Below are 17,410 nucleotides of genomic sequence, written 5' to 3' on the forward strand. Positions count from 1 at the left end.
CCCCCATATGCTAATAGATGTGCAGTAAAAACAACCCAAACAAATAAATTAAAAAAAAAAAAAAAAACCAATACCCCAAAATCTGTTTTCAAAATTTTTTAAATACCAAGGTTTAAACCACTCATTTGAGGACCAGCAGCTACAAGGTGACTCTGACACAAACCACAGGACCCAAACAACAAATGATGAGTATACAATGAGTGGAAAGCTTCAGTCTCTTTTCAATGCTACAAAACAACATGGATTTAACACACTCTTGAGCTTCCCTAGTCCTACTCCCTCTGGGAGAAACAGAGACTCTCAGCTAGGAGAAAATCAGAGAACCAGCTTAAGCCAGCTTGGTCCAAGGACACAACTACATGAAAAGCCAGACTCCTATACACTCTATTCACATCCCTTGTGCTTTCCTAACATTTTGTAACACCCAGGGAAATCACAGAATCATTTAGATTGGAAAAGAATTTTAAGATCATCAAGTCAACCATTAACCCAGCACTGCAAAGGCCACCACTAAACCATGTCCCCAAGTGCCATATCTATATGTCTTTTAAATCCCTCCAGGCATGGTGATTCCATCATTTCCCTGGCAGTCTGTTCCAATGCTTGATAACCCTTTTCATTAAGAAATTTTTCCTAATGTTGTTTAAACCCTCCTTAGTAAATAGTCCCTTTGGGAACTGGTGCTGACTCCAGTCTGTTGACCCACTTGGACCCACATTTGTGGGGGTCAACAGGCACCACATGCTGCTCTGGTGTGCCGAACACCAGGATAAGGGTCTGGCCTCAAGCGACCTTCAGTTTCCCGCACTTGTGCCATATCTGGCCATGGTCCATCTTGTCCCCTCAGTCCAGCTGCTTTACCCAAAATACTGCAGCCATAAAGAACTACTAAGCAGATTCTCCAAGGACCACAGAAGAGACAAAAGTATCTATTTGAGAAAACCAGGAGGAAAAAGGCCCTGGGAAAGAACAAGAGCAGCACTGCAATCAGATCCCAGAAGAATAAGAGTTCTGCATCCAAGGTGGATCCCCATGCTGTCATGCAGGGGATCATTTCACACCACCTGCTACTAAGGCTCAGCTGTATCATTCCTGCAGTGGGAACTTGCACCTTCCAGTACTACTCACCCAAATCTCAGGGAGGAATTACCACAAGGAGCACTAAGAAGGAATAAAAAATCCCCAAGGTGCCAAGACTGTTGAAATAAATCACACTTTGAAGAGCAATTCAGCCATTCTTGTTTCCACCTGACAAGACACTCAGTGACTCTTCTCCACTGAAAACACAGCAAGTCTCCAAGTCAGAAAGAGCAACAGATTAGACCCCTTAGGAAGAAGATAAAATGGACTATTGGCTGTTAAGGAGTGCTTGATCTCAGGAGGATGGGATTGCAGTTCAATTTTATCAGCTGCTCAGTAGGTACATTTAGTGAACCACATTTCTCAGCTCAGACAGGGATTAGCATTAAACTGGGAGAAAACAAAGCAACTTGATATAAAAACACATGACTGGAGCAAAGTGGGATGGAGACCACTTGGACCTCCACAACACCATGGAAATTTGCAGTTTGAACCCGCTAAGAAGTCCACAAATACCCTGGATTCCCAAAAAGTCACCTTTAAGCAACCCCCCTTTATTTTCCATTAAAAACTTCTGGTTGTGTAAATTGGATTCAAATGAACGTATTTACATTTGCAGTAGGAACCTGAAGTCAGGCTGTCAAAATGTCACTCTGTCACTCATGTTTTCATCACACCCCGTCACAACACCGAGATGTTTCGCTCACTGCCTCGACAGCCTCCTTGGACACAAGGGAATGAGTGGCAGGAAGGAAGGACGGCTGCTGGGAGGGTGTCTCGTAAGGATGCTCTAGTGGAAAAGTGTTATTTGCCTGTGAATTCTGGCACGCCAGGCTCTTATTGTCGTTGGCTTTCAGCCAAGCACTGCCAGGACACAAAAAGTCAATTTATTTCGGGATTTTCATTGACTCACTACCGCTCATTCCTCATGTTTTTGGGGTGACTTATTATGGAAGGTGGCACTGGCCGTATGTGGAGCTTTCACGTAAGTATTCATCCTAATTAACAGCATGCCAGGATGGAGAGTAAATTACAGCAGGACAGGATCGTCTTCACTGTGAAAGACAGTGTGTTATTAATCTGGGACAATCTATTGTATGTCAAGGATTACATGATTCCTCTCATCTTCATTAAAAAAAAAGCCCCTGGGGAAAAAACAATTATCTAAAATCAAACAGTTTAGAGCCATAAAATTTCACTCTTCTACATGAAGTTTCTGAAGGCAGTAAAAATCTCCAGAAGAAAATAAATCCCAAGTTGGATCAAGATTTACCACTTGAGGTTCAACATCCAAGGGAAAGCATCACTAAGTTATTACTTTCTGTTCTGTAACAGGATGCTCAAGGTGCATTGGAGATGAGGGTATTTGTACCAGTCCCTACACAAGGACAGAGCAATGATGAAGAACCTAGCCCCATTTCTTCTGGTTTGTTCCCAGAAGAGTTTTTTCCAGGCTCTCTCTCCAGATCTTTTGAGCAGCAGCTCCCAAATATTTTGGAACCAACTTCAGAAAACAAGTTGGAGATGCACAGGGGATGGTGTGAGACCAGCACTGTAGAGGCGACACACAACCCAAGGGCAGAAATTCACCTCTTTTTTGGCTACTACCTGACAGATATTCCTGCAGGAAAAAACATCCAACTGCTACCTCTCAGGACCCTGATTTCACTTGTCTTCAGGAAAAATACCACCAGTGCCAGAATTGCTGTGATAGGGTAAGGTTTCTCAGCTCCTGCCTAGTTGCTTACCATGCCAGAGCAGTCTGCTAGACTTTCTAGGCCCTGTGCTGGGAAGAAAAGCTGGAAAACAGGATGTTTACAGTCTCCAGGACACAACCCAAATTATCTCTTAGGAATCATCTCTAAGCCCAGGTTGTGATTTTTCAAATGTAGCTGCTCCCAATCCAGAGACGGAAGCACAACCCACGTATCAGAAAATCCCATGTTCAACTAATAATTTTTTTTTAAGTAAAAAATACTTATTCTCAACACCCCTATTTTGCTCTTTTCTCTGAACCAGTTGTTTTGGACCCTGTCTGAATCAGGAGCTTGCATTAACCAGAGCTGATGTACTAACCCATCAATTCTGCACTCCTCTGAGATGCTGCCTTCAAGCTCATTATCCAAAGCCTAAATTGCCAGGAATTAGATACCTTCACTCTGCATATCAGCAGGAAAAGGGGGGAAAAAAAATCAAATAGAATTTACAAGCCCACAATCTAATGAGAAGAAAAACTTCCAGTCCTGAAGCATTTGTCAGTTTTTCATCCTGCAAAATGCATACTAATCCCCTCTCCCTTCCCGCTGCCTGGGATTGCCATTACTCCGCTTCCACAACATGCCAGGAATGATCAGCATTAGGCCCTCCTAATGTGTCTCCGAAACAATAGCAATTACAGAGTCGTCCATTCATATCTAAAGCCGTACAGACTACAACTTCCCTCAGGAGGCTAAAGACATTCCATCGAAGCAATTATATTTATGTAGCATTAAAGTACTTTCTTTAAAGCCACTGCAGTTACGTTTTTGCATTCGAAGCACAGTGGTAACGAGGAGCCCACTCACCCCATCCAAACTCCTCCAAGCATATTTTTTGCCTGTTTAAAGATTGCTAACACACATACATACGCACACACCTTGGGGGTTTTGATGCCTTATTTTTAATGTTATTACACTCCTTTTCCCAAGGGATCTGACATGCAGATTGGAGCCTATTTACATGACAAGGGACCAGAATGGAAGAAGCACATCAGTTTATTCAGCTTTCCCAGCTCTCATCATGTCATCAAGGACCTTCTGATGTCTGGCAATGCCGTGAAGCCCCAACTTCCAGGATTTCACAGTTCTGTCAACCTTAGCTCTCGTTATGCTAAAAGCGAGATGTTTTCAAGCTTCCTTTTTTCCTCACGAATCATTAATGCTGGAAACATTTTTTAAGTGCACCAGCTAAAAGTCAATAGGTGACCTAAAGGAAATAATAATTTCTTATTTTTTGATATCAAGAACCCAGAGCAGGTGTCACGATTTTGAGAACGAAGAGACAGCTCAGACCAGGTTTTTAATGCTAGAAGCTGTCAATAGAGAACATCATTTATTTTCCACTCTTCCACCTCACTTTTCCTAGAGGAAGCAAAGCAGCTCCCTAGAAATATTCCACCTATGAATTTCACAGCATGCCTCACAAAATCAAAACGCGAAGCCCTGGCGTGACGTCTCAAATCTCTGCCATTCAACAGCTGATCATATTTTCCCTTTGAGCCGCACCAGCTGCACTCCACCGGCACGCCTGGCTCACACGGGGCTGCCCGCGGCAAGTTTGGCACCGGCATCCCGGCTCGAAAAGACATTTCCTTCCAAGCAAAGGCTGTGCCTAACTCTGGTATGCAGGGGGGAATTTTTTTAATGCTTGAAGCACTAATAAGAGGAAGGGATTCCTTGTGTTTGGCCAACATTTCCTTGGATCTGGGCTCTTCATCTTCCTTCCTGAGCTCTTTGTGTTGGAGGGCAAGAGCCATCATGACTGCACACACAGGTGCTGCCCAGCTCGTGACCTCAGAAGGATCTCCCTGCAGCTCTCCTGTGCTTTTGCGGTAGGGAAACCACCAGTCTGAATCTTGAAGCTGGCAGAGCATCTTGCAGGCATGAAACCTCATCCCATCCCTCCTGTCTCCCTGGGTCATGCTGGGGATGCCGCAGGCTGGACTGGCTCCTGGCTGCTTTGCCACGCTGCACCCAAGCGTTGTCCTGGCCTAAGGATGAACTTGTTGCCATGGCAGGAGTCAAGGCATGCGTTGCGCTGCCGGCACGGCGGCGAGCAGCAGCTCGGAGCGCCGGCTGCTCCTCCACAACGGCTTTTTGTTGTTCTTTTCTCACAGTGTGCCCATCCTCTCTCCGTACTGAAGCAGCCTGGCAAAACCCAGCTGACCGTAAAGCACAGTAGCACTGTGGCTGAGGGCCCAACACTGCTTTTCTCTGCTGCAAACTCTGCCTCTTCCCTGCCTGCTGTAGGGCACAGCATGGGAAAGCTGATCCCATGGCACAGGCAAGCATCCCACTGCAAAGACAGGGAAGCCAAAGTTTTGAGGCAGGAGCTCTCTCAGACAGAGATTTTAAGTGATGGGAAATAGCATCACTCCAAAAGGAGGTTGTCCCCAGCTAATGCATTTCCTCACTGCTGCTGGAATGTTTGCACAAAACAGGCTTAGCTTGGCTGCCTTTTAAAACTCCCTTACAGCTTTCATTAGCCTTGCTAAAACTAAGGGCATCTATCTTTCACACACTAATTAAGGACAGGCTCAGAAGAGGCTGGTATCCCTCATTGCTGCAGATTTTAACAAGGAGAAATACAAAGGTAGACTTAAAATTAAAAGCAATGCTCCTTCCTGAGCAGTGGTTTCAGTGCCTCGGAGATTACAAGCCAGCCCCGCTCTGCGTGTCAGCAAGCCTTTCCAAAATAATGAGCTTGCTTCCGTCCCAAGCAGCTCCTGTTGCACTGGAGAAATGAGCAGAAAGGTATTATGGGCTCACACTCACCAGATGGATGTCCTGCTTTGTTCTCCGCTTACTGAAAACCCTACACATACAGTTTGGATTATCTTCATTGTAATTCTAATCACCACCTCTCTGTTAGGGAAGGAGGGAGAAAGGGAGGGATCCTTGCCTCCGTCAGGAGAGCTAATTAAAAGTTGTGAGTCATCCAGACTTCTCCGAACATTGGAAATGCTTTTGGAAGATCAGGTAATCTCTCATTCTTGGGAGAACCTAGTCAGTAAAAGAAAAATTAAGCAGGGTCCCCTTGGGCAGGAAGCGAGCGTAAGAGAACAAATCCATTTTCCCCACGGGATGCAGAAGTGTGAATCATCGAGGTGCTTCAAACACATGCAAACCACTCTCTAAAACAGAAAGGCTCATACATGTTCCACAGCACAGCAACACAAATACCTCCTGTGCACCTACACCATGTCGGCTTTTAAAACTCCTTTTCCAAGAGGGTTTTACATATGAATATATATGGTGCGGGGACTTCTGCCTTCCCATAAAAGAACTTCTGACCCCCCTGACTGGTTCCCGGATGGTTGGGTACAAGCTCAAAGGTCTCAGAAAACTCAGAGCCAGGAGGCTTATGAAAATCGACAGCTGGCAGTGGCGTGAGGTCCACACAGTGCCCCAACTCCTCAGCCCCGATTAGGCACAGAGCAATCAGCGCTGAGCAGCCACCCGGAGGCACCTGGCCTCCCCGGCCCCACTGCGGTGGGAAGGAGCTGCCTGTGCTGGTAACGAGCTCTGACAGCTTCAAGTAGGGTGAGGGCCCCCTGCACCAGCTTGGCAAGGACAGTGTGCAGGCAATGGGCCCCCAAACCCAACAGGGATGGGGAGATCTGGGGAGGACCAATGCTGCCATCCCTAATTCCTAGAGATACAAGGGTATTGGGACAGTTGCCTGAGATCAGTAGCAGGAGTCAGGCTTCCCAAGGTATCAACCACCACACTGCTTTGGCCAAGCAGTCAAGTTTGGAACATTTAAGTGTAGCATCCAGATTCTATATTTAGGATTTTGACCAGTCCCTGTCATTTAAAGGTGGTGGGTGCCTGCGGCATCTGAGCCCTCATGAAAGTTTAGAGCACCCATGGATGTCCCAAAGGACAAGGAAACCGTTTTCTCTTTGGTCATGAAAAAAAACTTTTAAAAAAGGATTATTTCTGCTGTCATCTTTCCAATGGCCAGTTCAGCATGTGAAGACTTTTTCTTCTCTTTCCCCTCCATTTTTTTTGAGAGACAGTTCAAGCTGACCCCCTTAGGGCCCTGTCTCTTCTCCTGAGCATTAGGATCACTAATGAAAGATGCAGTCAGGACTTTCCCTCCCACCCCTTTACATGTGTCTGTGGGAAACAATGGTGAGCTGGACACGGATGCTGCTCTGAGGAAATGAAGTCCCTTGGCAAGTGCCCTCACCTCGGACAGAGCTGCCATGCTGGGGCCCAAAGGGATGCGACTGTACTGCTTGGCCATTCAGGGCAATGTCACCACAAAGGCCCAGGACAAGAGCAAACCTCTGGACTGAGGCTGAATGTTCCACTGCCCTCTGGGGAAGATTCTGAGCTGCAGGGAATAATATGGTTGTGGGCAAACACCACCAAATAACAAGGGAAAATGGGATGGACTGCTGCTTCCACCTGATCATTTTGGAGATTTGCTTGGTACCATAAATTTGTTTGGATTCATATTCATTTAGGCTTTGCTTCATGGGAACCCTGTAGGCCCTGGAGAACCCTCTTGGCAAAAGACTGCTCCAGTTGATGTTCCTAGGAAAATTCAATCAAAACCAGACACAATTTTATCAAAAGCATCTGCAAACTAATTTTAACTGGGCACCTGGACATTTGCAACCAGTTCTTCCCAAATACACATCACCCCTGACTTTTTTGTTGTATGTGAAGACTTAAGAAAACTTGAATCACACTTCTGCAATGCTTAGTGAAGCCATGAATCCAGCTTGTGCAGTCTTGGTTTTCCTTGTTCTCCTTTCTGTATCCATGACATTCTCCTTGATCCAAGTTCACTGTGTCCCTTCCCTTTCTGACAGCTCCAAATCAGTGTTTCTTTGAGTCTCAGTGAACAGTGCAATCCTTGGTAGGGTGAGCTATGGCTTGGGATGAAAATGGGCATCATCCTGCTCACAGAGCTGGGCAAGGAATGCCATGCACTGCACTCAAAAGCCATCAGGCAACCTGCAATGCCATGGTCCAAGATGAGCAAAGCAATTGAAGAAACACGAGCTCCTTCTGGCCAAAAACATCTCACAGGGATCAGCCACGACTTGATCTGGCAGGTTGGCTGTCCCTGCCCTTCCCGGGCACAGCAGGCAGGAAAACACTCGGTTTTTCCTTGATGAATAAGCACAGAAGAACTGATCAAATGCAGCGGAGTACAATGCTGCAGCTGAAGTATGCATACACTGAACCTTTTTTGCTACCGCAACACTGCCACTCATTTACACACCAGCAGCCTAAAACTATCTCTTTTGTACACCCAAATTGATCCTCACTCTTAATTAGTGCTCTCAGTTGCAGCAAAATTTCATTTGTTTCTTCCAAATGTGGCCTGATCCATTGTCCCTCTCCCTTGACCTGTGAAAATTAGTCATTGAGCTCAGTGACAGTGGTAAGTGCAAAATGCAGCATCAAAGGGACATAATGGGGCCTCTTAGGACTGACAAAAACCCACCATTAATCAAGGCATGCTCAAGAGGTGCCAACTTACTGAGCCATGTGAGTGGTGCAGAAGTGCGGGCCCTCCCTTGGAAGGCGGGACACAGAGGGATGTGTGGGTGCAGGAGAACCCCCCCTGCCCCAAGAACTGCAGTCTGCCCCAGACACCCAAGCACTGCTGCTTCATGGGCAGATGGGCTCTGCTCTGTGTGTCCCAATCCCAAGGATTTGCACACTTGCTTTCCAATAGAGGCTACAGAGATGCCCTTTTCCAGGCTGCTGCTTAGCAGAGAGAGAGCAGGAATGCAGCTCATCTTTAAAAAGCTCTTTAAAGCTCTGCTTTAAGCGCCTCTGTGGCCCCTGCTCTGTCAGGGGTGATGTATGGGATGCACATCAGATCAGGAGGGAGATGTCAGCATCTGCATTTCCAGAGCTAACACGAGAGTCTGCAGATTCCCAGAGGTATACACATGACACTGTCCATCCAGCAGCACCTTGCACTGACCCCTTGTGTGATCCCAGAACCAAGCTAAGGGGGAAGACACAAACTGCACAAACAGACCAGAGAGGTGTGGTGCTGCGGAATTATCCCAAGGATCAGGACCCAAGAGACCTATGGACAAACCTGCACAGGTACAAAGAAAAGGCAGCCCTGCAGTCAGTGAACCAGCAGCAGGGCAGCTGAACAGGTAAGGGACCAATTTTAGCTGGTCGGGCAGAGAGAGTTTTATCATCAGAAAACCAAAGCAAAGAGGTAAATCTCTGCAAAATTCCAACCTCAGTAGCAAACAGTGTGTTTAAACCCTCTCCTGCAAATCCATGCCATTAAACAGAACAACTTGGACTCTGGCAAATCCAAATGACTCTCACTTTCAAGGTCCTGCATTCAGAAGCCCACAATGGAGAACAATGAGGTGGGGAAAAAGCTGAGGATCTTGACGCTGCATTCAGGAGGCCATCTGGTCCGGCCAGCACAGCCAGCGCTGGGAACGGGCAGCGTCATGGGTTGAGATTTAATCTGAGCCACTTATTGGGTGACCTCAGGCAAATCGTTTGACCTCCTTTTGCCTCAGTCAACCCAACTGTAAAATTGGGTTTAAAGCAAGAACCTTTCTGAAAACCATATGCTGTGCCTAGGAGGAGTGGGAGCAGACTCCCTCCCCAGCAACAGGGCTGCAATGGTGGATAGAGCCAAAACCAGAGTGGAAGAAGAGGTGCATGGAGCTCAGATCCAGCATCCCTTGATGTCAGGAAGCTCTGGCTGATGTCTCTCCTAGGTCCCATCCCACCAGCTCAGGGAAAGCAGCTTTGGCACCTGTGCAGAGACTCACGCATAAGAAGGGATTTGTGAGGTCTGACCTTGCTCATATCATCACTACTGCACCCAAAGGCCCCAAACGTTCAAAGCAACGTGGTCAAATGCCACCCAAAATTGATTCCTACTCACAGTCTTGCCAATGAAAGGTGGCAGAAAAGCAGCTCCTCTCTCACCTGGGCCCCAGCCTGGCCCCAGCGCTGTGCACCCCTCAGACAGAAGCAATAGTGCAGATGAAACACCATGGCCAGCTAACCTGCGTCCCTGATAAACACAAACCAGCAGCTTGGCCCCTCAGGCGTTCACAGGAGCGTGCAAATCATGGCACTGACCGTAAACACATCCTGGGTTCAGAGAAGGGAAACTGAGGCACAGCAGGTGCATGGATGTCACTGGCGACACCATGGCCAGCTGGGACCCTTGTAGGGCAAAATGAGAGTGAAAGCCATACAAGCAGAGACCTGTCCTCCTGATTAAAATGATACAGGAGAGTGGCCCAATACTTCGAGGAGAGGTTGGAGCAGAGCAGCAGGCAGAGGGACAAACAGGGTACAAGCACACAGGGCTGGGCACTGTGCTGTCCCCACAGAACTGCCCATGCAGGTATCACAGAGCTTCACACCATGTTAAAAAAGCAGGCAGAGAACTGCCTCATGCTGCAGGTGCAGGCCACAGAGATGTCAGAACTTCCTCAGCTGTGCTCCAAGAGTTAATTGAGACAAATAACTCAACAGTGCTGCCATTAATGAAATTCTTCTGATATATTTCCCTTGAGCTTTCTACAAATGACTAAGTGACATTACTGCCTGCAGTGCGAACCCCCTATATGAGAGATAACACTGCTGGAGCTAAGGTTGGCATATCCACATTAGAAGCCTTGGAAAGAAGTGCAAGATGATATTTAAATAACTATCACACTGCTAAGAAATGAGCAGCCAAAAGAAATATGGTCTTATAATATGCTCAAGTCTCAGGATGAATCCTGGCTGTTACATGCAGACACTGAAATGCAGTGGGTGGTAAGTGACAAACTCTTTTAATCCTGCAAATCTACTAAAATTCCCAGTCAAATCTCTCCAATTTTCCCCTAGTGACGCCTACATTTGTACATTTGTTTTGCAGCACACGCAAGGCCAACTACTGCAACAGTACAGATGTGAGAAGCAGTGTCACGTGAACCAGCATGTCCTAGGGGCAGCCAAAAGAGCTGATGGAGGAAAATAACCCGCTCACCCATCATATCCATCTCCTGGAAACCTCTCACAGTGTTTCTGCTTTACTTAATTTCTTTTGCTTTCCTTTTTTTCCTTTAGTAATTCCTCATGGGTATTTTTCCCCTCTGAGACCCACTGCTGCAAGCTCAGAATTTGCTCTGGGCTTGCCATAAGCATTCAAAGCACAGACAATATAGAAATATCACTGGCATCAGGGCTGAGCCCTTCTGCTCGACATTAGAGAAGAAAGGGCATTAAATGTGAGCAGAGCCACAACAGGGGGGAAAATATCTCGTTTATGGATGGAGGAAACTTGGCACGTAACACCAAGAGTTAAACTGCACGAAAATGCAAATGACCATTAGCAAAAAAGTTTCTGGGAGTAAAAGGAAGATGTCTCTAGAACTGTAACTGACACCAGGGCATACCTTTACCTCCAGCACATTTTGCACCAGTAAAACAAGGAGTCACAAAAGTATCCCACTTCCAACTGCAAAAACAGGTTAACTTGTCCTAAGCACAAACTGTAGGCAGGGCTCTGCTGACAACACAGATACTGTACAGGCACAAGAGAAACCAACAGCAAACCCACATGTTTAAGGTCTGCCTTGATGTTTTGAGCTGAGACTTGCAATCTGCATCCAAACAGTGGCATTGCCCAGGAAATACCTTGGTGACAACTTTGGTGTCACCTTATTTAAACCTTAATTTAAAATGCTAACTTCATAATGAGTGGAACAAAACTGTGTAAAAACATTTCCCACTCTAATCCTGGTTTGATCCCCCCCAGTATGGCCTTCTTTTGTAATTACATCCCTTTGTGATCTCACTCTAATGCCTTGTATTGTGACCCATAAAATAATCAGCCCCCTTTGTCTCTCCCTAATCCTTTTAGACTTCCTTCTTGTCTCTACACTCTTATAAATGCTGCCATTATTTGGGCTCAGCAGCTCTTCCCACCACCCCAGAGCCTGGAAAGGGGGCTGCAGGTTAAACCCTGAATATATTCTGTGCATAGGAGCTGAAACGATGGGAAGATCTTTGCTGCTTTAAAATCCCTATGATTCCCAACCTCCTCCCCTAGCCACACAGCTTGGCAGGGAAACCAACCTGCAAGTTTGCATATGCACCAGCCCTCCCCACTTCTATATTTTGCCAATGACCTGAAGACCTTTGGCCTCGAGGTCACAGTGGCCAGTGTGTTTGTGGGGACAGCATGCTTGTCTCCAGGCTGGGCAAGAGGAGCTGCTGCTGCTGTCTGCAGGGATCAATGCAGAGGGGAGTCACAACATCTGCCTTGCCCAAGCTATCAATCCTGCCCTCCTGCTGGCAGGGTAAGTGCCACAGACAGCCACACACAGTGGGATGAAGGAGCAGAATTTGGGGCAGGATGCAGAAGGAAAGGGGATCAGGGAGCTGGGAATGGCAGAGGGATGTGTGCTGCTATGCTTGACTACAAACCAGTCACCCTGCAGCAAGACACAGTGAAGAAAATGTCTTTACAAGCTCAGATCTGTCCAGAGTTATTATCAGGTCCTGCAGTACTTCAAATACTGGGCAGGTCCAATTCACCAAACTTCAAGAAATCTCTTTGGCTCTAAATTGCACCATTGACTTAATTCTCCTCTTTCTTTTTTTCTTTTTTTTTTAAAAAAAAAGCATCAGATCAAACAGGGAAAATTGCTGCTCTCAGGCTGGATACGTGCAGAGCCTGATCCGATACCCAGTTTGATGGCATTTCCAATTAGTGGTAACTGCTTGTTATTGAGTGATATAATCAATGGGTCTTACTCCACTGGCTGGGCTGTGATTTATGATGATGTGGAGCCAGGTCCATCAAATTACAGCATCAGCAAAAAGGGCTGGAAATGCCATGAGATGACATGATCGGATCAAGTGAGGCCACATTAAGCAAAGGGTGGTGATGAGAAGAAAGGTGGCTGTGTTCTGGGTTAGCCCACCTTCCAGAGGAGCGGACTCTGGATGTTACAATTGCTCAGAGGGTATCTTCATCCACAGAGAGCTAAAGCATGTTCAGCTTCTGGCAGGCACAGGGGAAATCCAGCTCCTCAGAGACCTGTGAAAACACAGCCAAGCAGTGCCTCCAGAGAACACTCTATGAAGCTGATTTTAATTAAGACGGCTTGGAGTCATGCAAAATTACGAAACTGTCATTGAGAGACAGAAAAGATCTGCATTCAATAACCTGGTCAGATTATAAAAACATGTTGCATTCCACAACCTTTTAAACCAACACACCAGGGTTTGAACAGACACAGAAACAGCAACTGAAAGAATTCCAACCAGGGTGTTAGGCAGAGGGTGGAAATGCTGAGGGCCTCCCCACCCAGCTCAGTCACACGTAGGCTTCTTGCACACTTGTGCTTGTTCAAAAGAAAGTTACACTACGAAAATATTACCAATGTATTTAGCACCTGACCAGCCAATCCACAAACCAGCCAAGGTCCACTTCCTTCCGCTGAGTATCTTCAATTAATAATGGCAACATACAGAAATACCTCAGAATTTAATTAAATAAATTTAATGAGTTAATTTTTAGGATGAAGGGTTTAAGATGCACCCGCTCCCTGAGGAAACTGCCGGCACCTTGAGCCCATCAGGGCCGCACGCGCAGCGGCTGAGAGCAGCATATTCTTCCAGTTAAATTTTACTCAATGCCAAGTGTTGAAGTAAATTTGAAACATAAAAATATGATATCCAGCCCACATTTCCTGAATGCAAATATGTACATTCCTCCGAGCCAAGAAGATTATATTCCAAGCAATAATACAAAGCCAGGGTCTGTAACGGTGATATGAGACTAACAGCCTGCCTTTGAAGACAGCGAAAAGTGCAACAGAGCTCTCGAGGGGCTCCGCTCTGTCAGATCTCTATTATTCCTCAGTAGCACAGCCTTGATCAACTTTCAAGATTTTTGTTTGTGAAAGGATTTTATTTCTCCTTTGCTTTTGTGTTCAGATGTCAGGCTCAGAGGGAAGAGGAGCTCAGCACTGGGATGAGGTTTTACCCATCGGCAGCATTTACTCTGCTCCGCAAAGGTCTGCTTAGCGCTTGGGTTTTTTTCCCTTCCAAGCAGCTAGCACCCATTCCTTCGATGCAAAGGTCCCCAAAATGGGGACAACTACCCTTCTCCTTTGACTTGCTGATTGGGACTTGGAGCAAGGAAAATCACTATCTCTTGTGTGTAACCACTCTGAGACTTTGCGGCTCAGGGCACAACTGTGATTCATTCTCAGGAGATTTCATCTACGATTAAGCAGAGTCCTAACTGCAAGAGTGTGTTCCTGTGGCTCAGGCACAGTGGGGGAGCTTGCCCTGAGCAGCACGTTACATTTGCCCACAACATCCTGTTTTATTCCCATTATCTGCGGGCACCTGTAGCATCAGGGCTGGGGGGCCCCCTGCTTGTGCTGGCTTCACCCAGACCTCTTTTCAGGGCTGGCAACAAATGAAGCCTGAAGCCAGAATAGAGCCCAGAGCATTTTCAACACAATCTCTTTTTCACTTTGATTCATGTGAAACTATGGCTACAAAAGGAAACGCTATTCAGGGACACACAGCACATCACATACATATTGATGCAGGAGCCATGATAACAGTGTTTACAACCCACAATCTCAAAGGTAATTCCTCTGGCTCTCATGCCTCCAGTTTACAGGTCCAAGAAGTTTGGCATTGTGCTTGTGCATCAGTCAGCTTCCAGCTCATAAATGCCAGAGCCATTCACCAAAAGTGCTCCAAGGTTTAGCACCGTAAGACTGACAAGTTTGAGATCCAGCTGCTAATCTGGCACGGCCCCAAAGCCCTTGGCTCCTGGACAATGTCACTTCTTACACTCCTGAAAAGCTAGGTTTGCAGATGGCCACTTCATGCACTCGGGAATTGTTATACACAAGGGCTGGAGTGTTCCCTTGGTGGGCTGCCAGCCGGCCCTGGCACTGCAGGGAGCGGGCAGCAGTGCTCCAAAAGGCCCCCCACTTTGGGGAATGCAGACAGGACCTCAGCCACAGATTTTGCCTTCACTTTTCCTGCTTTGCACCAGAAAATCACAGTGATATTTGCAAATGCAACAGAAGCATTAGTAAGTGACTTGCACAGAAAGAAGAGCAGTAGCCATCTCCCAAACAAGCTGGAGAACCCTTCAGCAAAACTTAACAAACCAGTGTTCCACCAGGTCTCGCGGCCGTACCATAGACCCATTCTCACACTCACATAGAAATTACACCCAGCAGCAATTCTGGTTGAATGCCAAAATGATCAGTGGCTGCACTCCCAGAGCCCCCAGACAGTCTGTGGGCAAAGCAGGCCACCAACACAACAGGGACAGAAACCACCATGACGCCCAGCTCTGCCATCAGTCGTGGGACAAACACCAACCAGCAACCAGAGCTGACAGTGGAGAACCAGGAGACCAAACAAGCCCAACCATTCTGGCCAGGGCAATGCAAGAGGCTAAAGCCAGGTAGTGTGCAGGGCTGGAGTCACAGCCTGCCCTGTAATTCTTCCTCCCTCACCTTTAAATTTCATACCCTCACTGACATTTTCATCTCTCTCCTCCTCCTCCAGCCTCCCGCATCAGACAATCTGTCTGGTGTTGTTAGCCTTGCCCCCAAAGGCACTGCCACGCCAGGTAGTAAATAAGACTTTGCTGCCTCTACACTGCCAGCATTAAATAACAAATGAAAGATACCATGACCTTCAGGAGGTCTTTGCCTACGGTTTGGGAAGCTCTGCCTGGCAAGCAGAGCCCAGCTGTGCTGCACAGTAAAGGGGCTTCCAAATTCACCGCAGGAGACACACAAACCACAGACTACTTCACCACATGATTTGATTGTAACTTACACCTCCAACACAGAGAATTTACTGTTAGAAGGTGGGTTTTAGTTTTCTACCCAAGAAAGCTGATGAGCTCTTCTTTCACACTTGGACAGCTACACAGATTAGATGCCAGCCAGATTTTGACACCAGCTCCAGGATTTTTTTCTCTTCCTTCTTTTTAAACACCCCCTCCATGAAAACCCAGCACCCACCATGCCACCCTCCCACTTCCCAACAAAGCCAGTGCCCCTTGTGGGATTGCCCTGTGAGGTGGGGGTGGCACAGTGCCTGTACTTACTTGCTGCCTGAATCTTTGCCTTCCGGCTCACCACCAGCCCGTAGTGGTTCTGTGCCATGCAGTCGTACTCGCCTTCATCTGAGGACCCATCTCCCCGGACCCTCTGGAAGCGGGAGACGTAGAGAGACCCGTTGGCCAACATAAAGGCATTCTCACTGTCCAGGATCATCACACCATTCTTTCGCCACGTGATGGTGATGGGCTGGATGCCCTCCACCTGGCAGTAGAGGATCAAGGGTTGCTCCTGCACAGCTATGTCATCACTAGGCTCCACAACGAACGCCAGCTCGGAGGAACGGCCAAAATCTAAAATGAAGAGAGAAGGACAGAGTCAGCAGTGTGTCCATGAGTGGCAGCAAGAGTCAACTGCTCTGGCAGCAAACAGGGGATGATGGAAACATTTTGGATGGGCTACAAGGTGCAAGTGTTTCAGAGAAACACAAAACCCATGGGCACGCTTTGCCTCCCAAGGCTTTGCTCTCAGAACCTCAGGGTGCAATTTCTTAAAGCAAAACCACAGGCAAAGTCCTTCAAGGCTGCCTTTGGAGGCTCCAGTGAAGGTGACAAGCAGGCACACCCCTCCAGCAGTTTGCAAAACCCTAGCTCCACTCCATACTCCTCTGAGGATTGCCTCTTCAGCTCCCATTGCAGGTGTGCAGCATTAGACAACTAAAACCTGCACAAGCACAGGGTGTCAGCCATTCCCAGCGCAGGAGCAGAAGTGCACACCAGTGCCAGAAAGCCATTCCTCTCCCCCCATAACCAGGGAAAAGCGTGGCAGAGGGGCTGTGCCATGCCCCAGACCTGTTTGCAGCACAGCCGGTGGGGGTGAAGGGGGGATCAGCAGCTCCCGATTCAGACCATATTGCTACCGGCATCTTCCTGACACTTCTCCCGCTTGGCAGAGCAGGAGGCTGTTTGCCTCTAGCACACAACACCGTGCCCTTCTGTCACTTTGGTCTCTCTCATGCTGTAACAGGCAAAGCATGGTGCTATTCAGCCCTTAATGAAGAGCAAGTTAAGCACCAAAATACAAACGCACAATGTTCCAGCTCAGCCACACAAAAGGTTTCTTGCAAAGCAATTACACTAAACAATGTCCACGAGAGATAAGTTATTGCAGACTTTGTACCAACAATAGGCAAACCCTCACTTCCCATCACACAGATACGTCCTAATTTACTTCTTTTGCCAACAGAACATTTAAACGCTCTGTCTTTGGCATGTTATGCTTCACTTGGTCACAGCATACCTTTTGAGGGTATAATTTGCCCTATAGTCATGAACAGACACTACAGAAGATGACAGAAATAGAACTATTGCTTAAAGATTGGCCAAAATACCTGCAGACATGAAAGACAAAAAGCGACCAAGAGACAGGAGTTATACAAATATTTGAAGGCTGTAAATGCAGGGATGGAGGTGAACTGCGCTTTTTTGAAAGAAGAGCAATGGT

General features: G+C 47.1%; 1 protein-coding gene across 2 annotated transcripts in view; it reads right to left on the reverse strand.

Moving 5' to 3' along the window:
* Positions 1-17,410, reverse strand: part of IGDCC3 (immunoglobulin superfamily DCC subclass member 3) — a 102,471-nt gene that overhangs the window by 76,102 nt on the left and 8,959 nt on the right. For both annotated transcript variants that reach the window (XM_042039382.1, XM_042039383.1), the window contains exon 2: positions 15,955-16,260. In XM_042039382.1, coding sequence (XP_041895316.1) covers positions 15,955-16,260 — 306 coding nt within the window. The remainder of the gene's footprint in view (positions 1-15,954; positions 16,261-17,410) is intronic.

Source organism: Corvus kubaryi, unplaced genomic scaffold, assembly GCF_017639235.1.
Source record: "Corvus kubaryi isolate FWS band 111438036 unplaced genomic scaffold, C.kubaryi_AGA036_p1.0 37394, whole genome shotgun sequence".
NCBI lineage: Eukaryota > Metazoa > Chordata > Aves > Passeriformes > Corvidae > Corvus > Corvus kubaryi.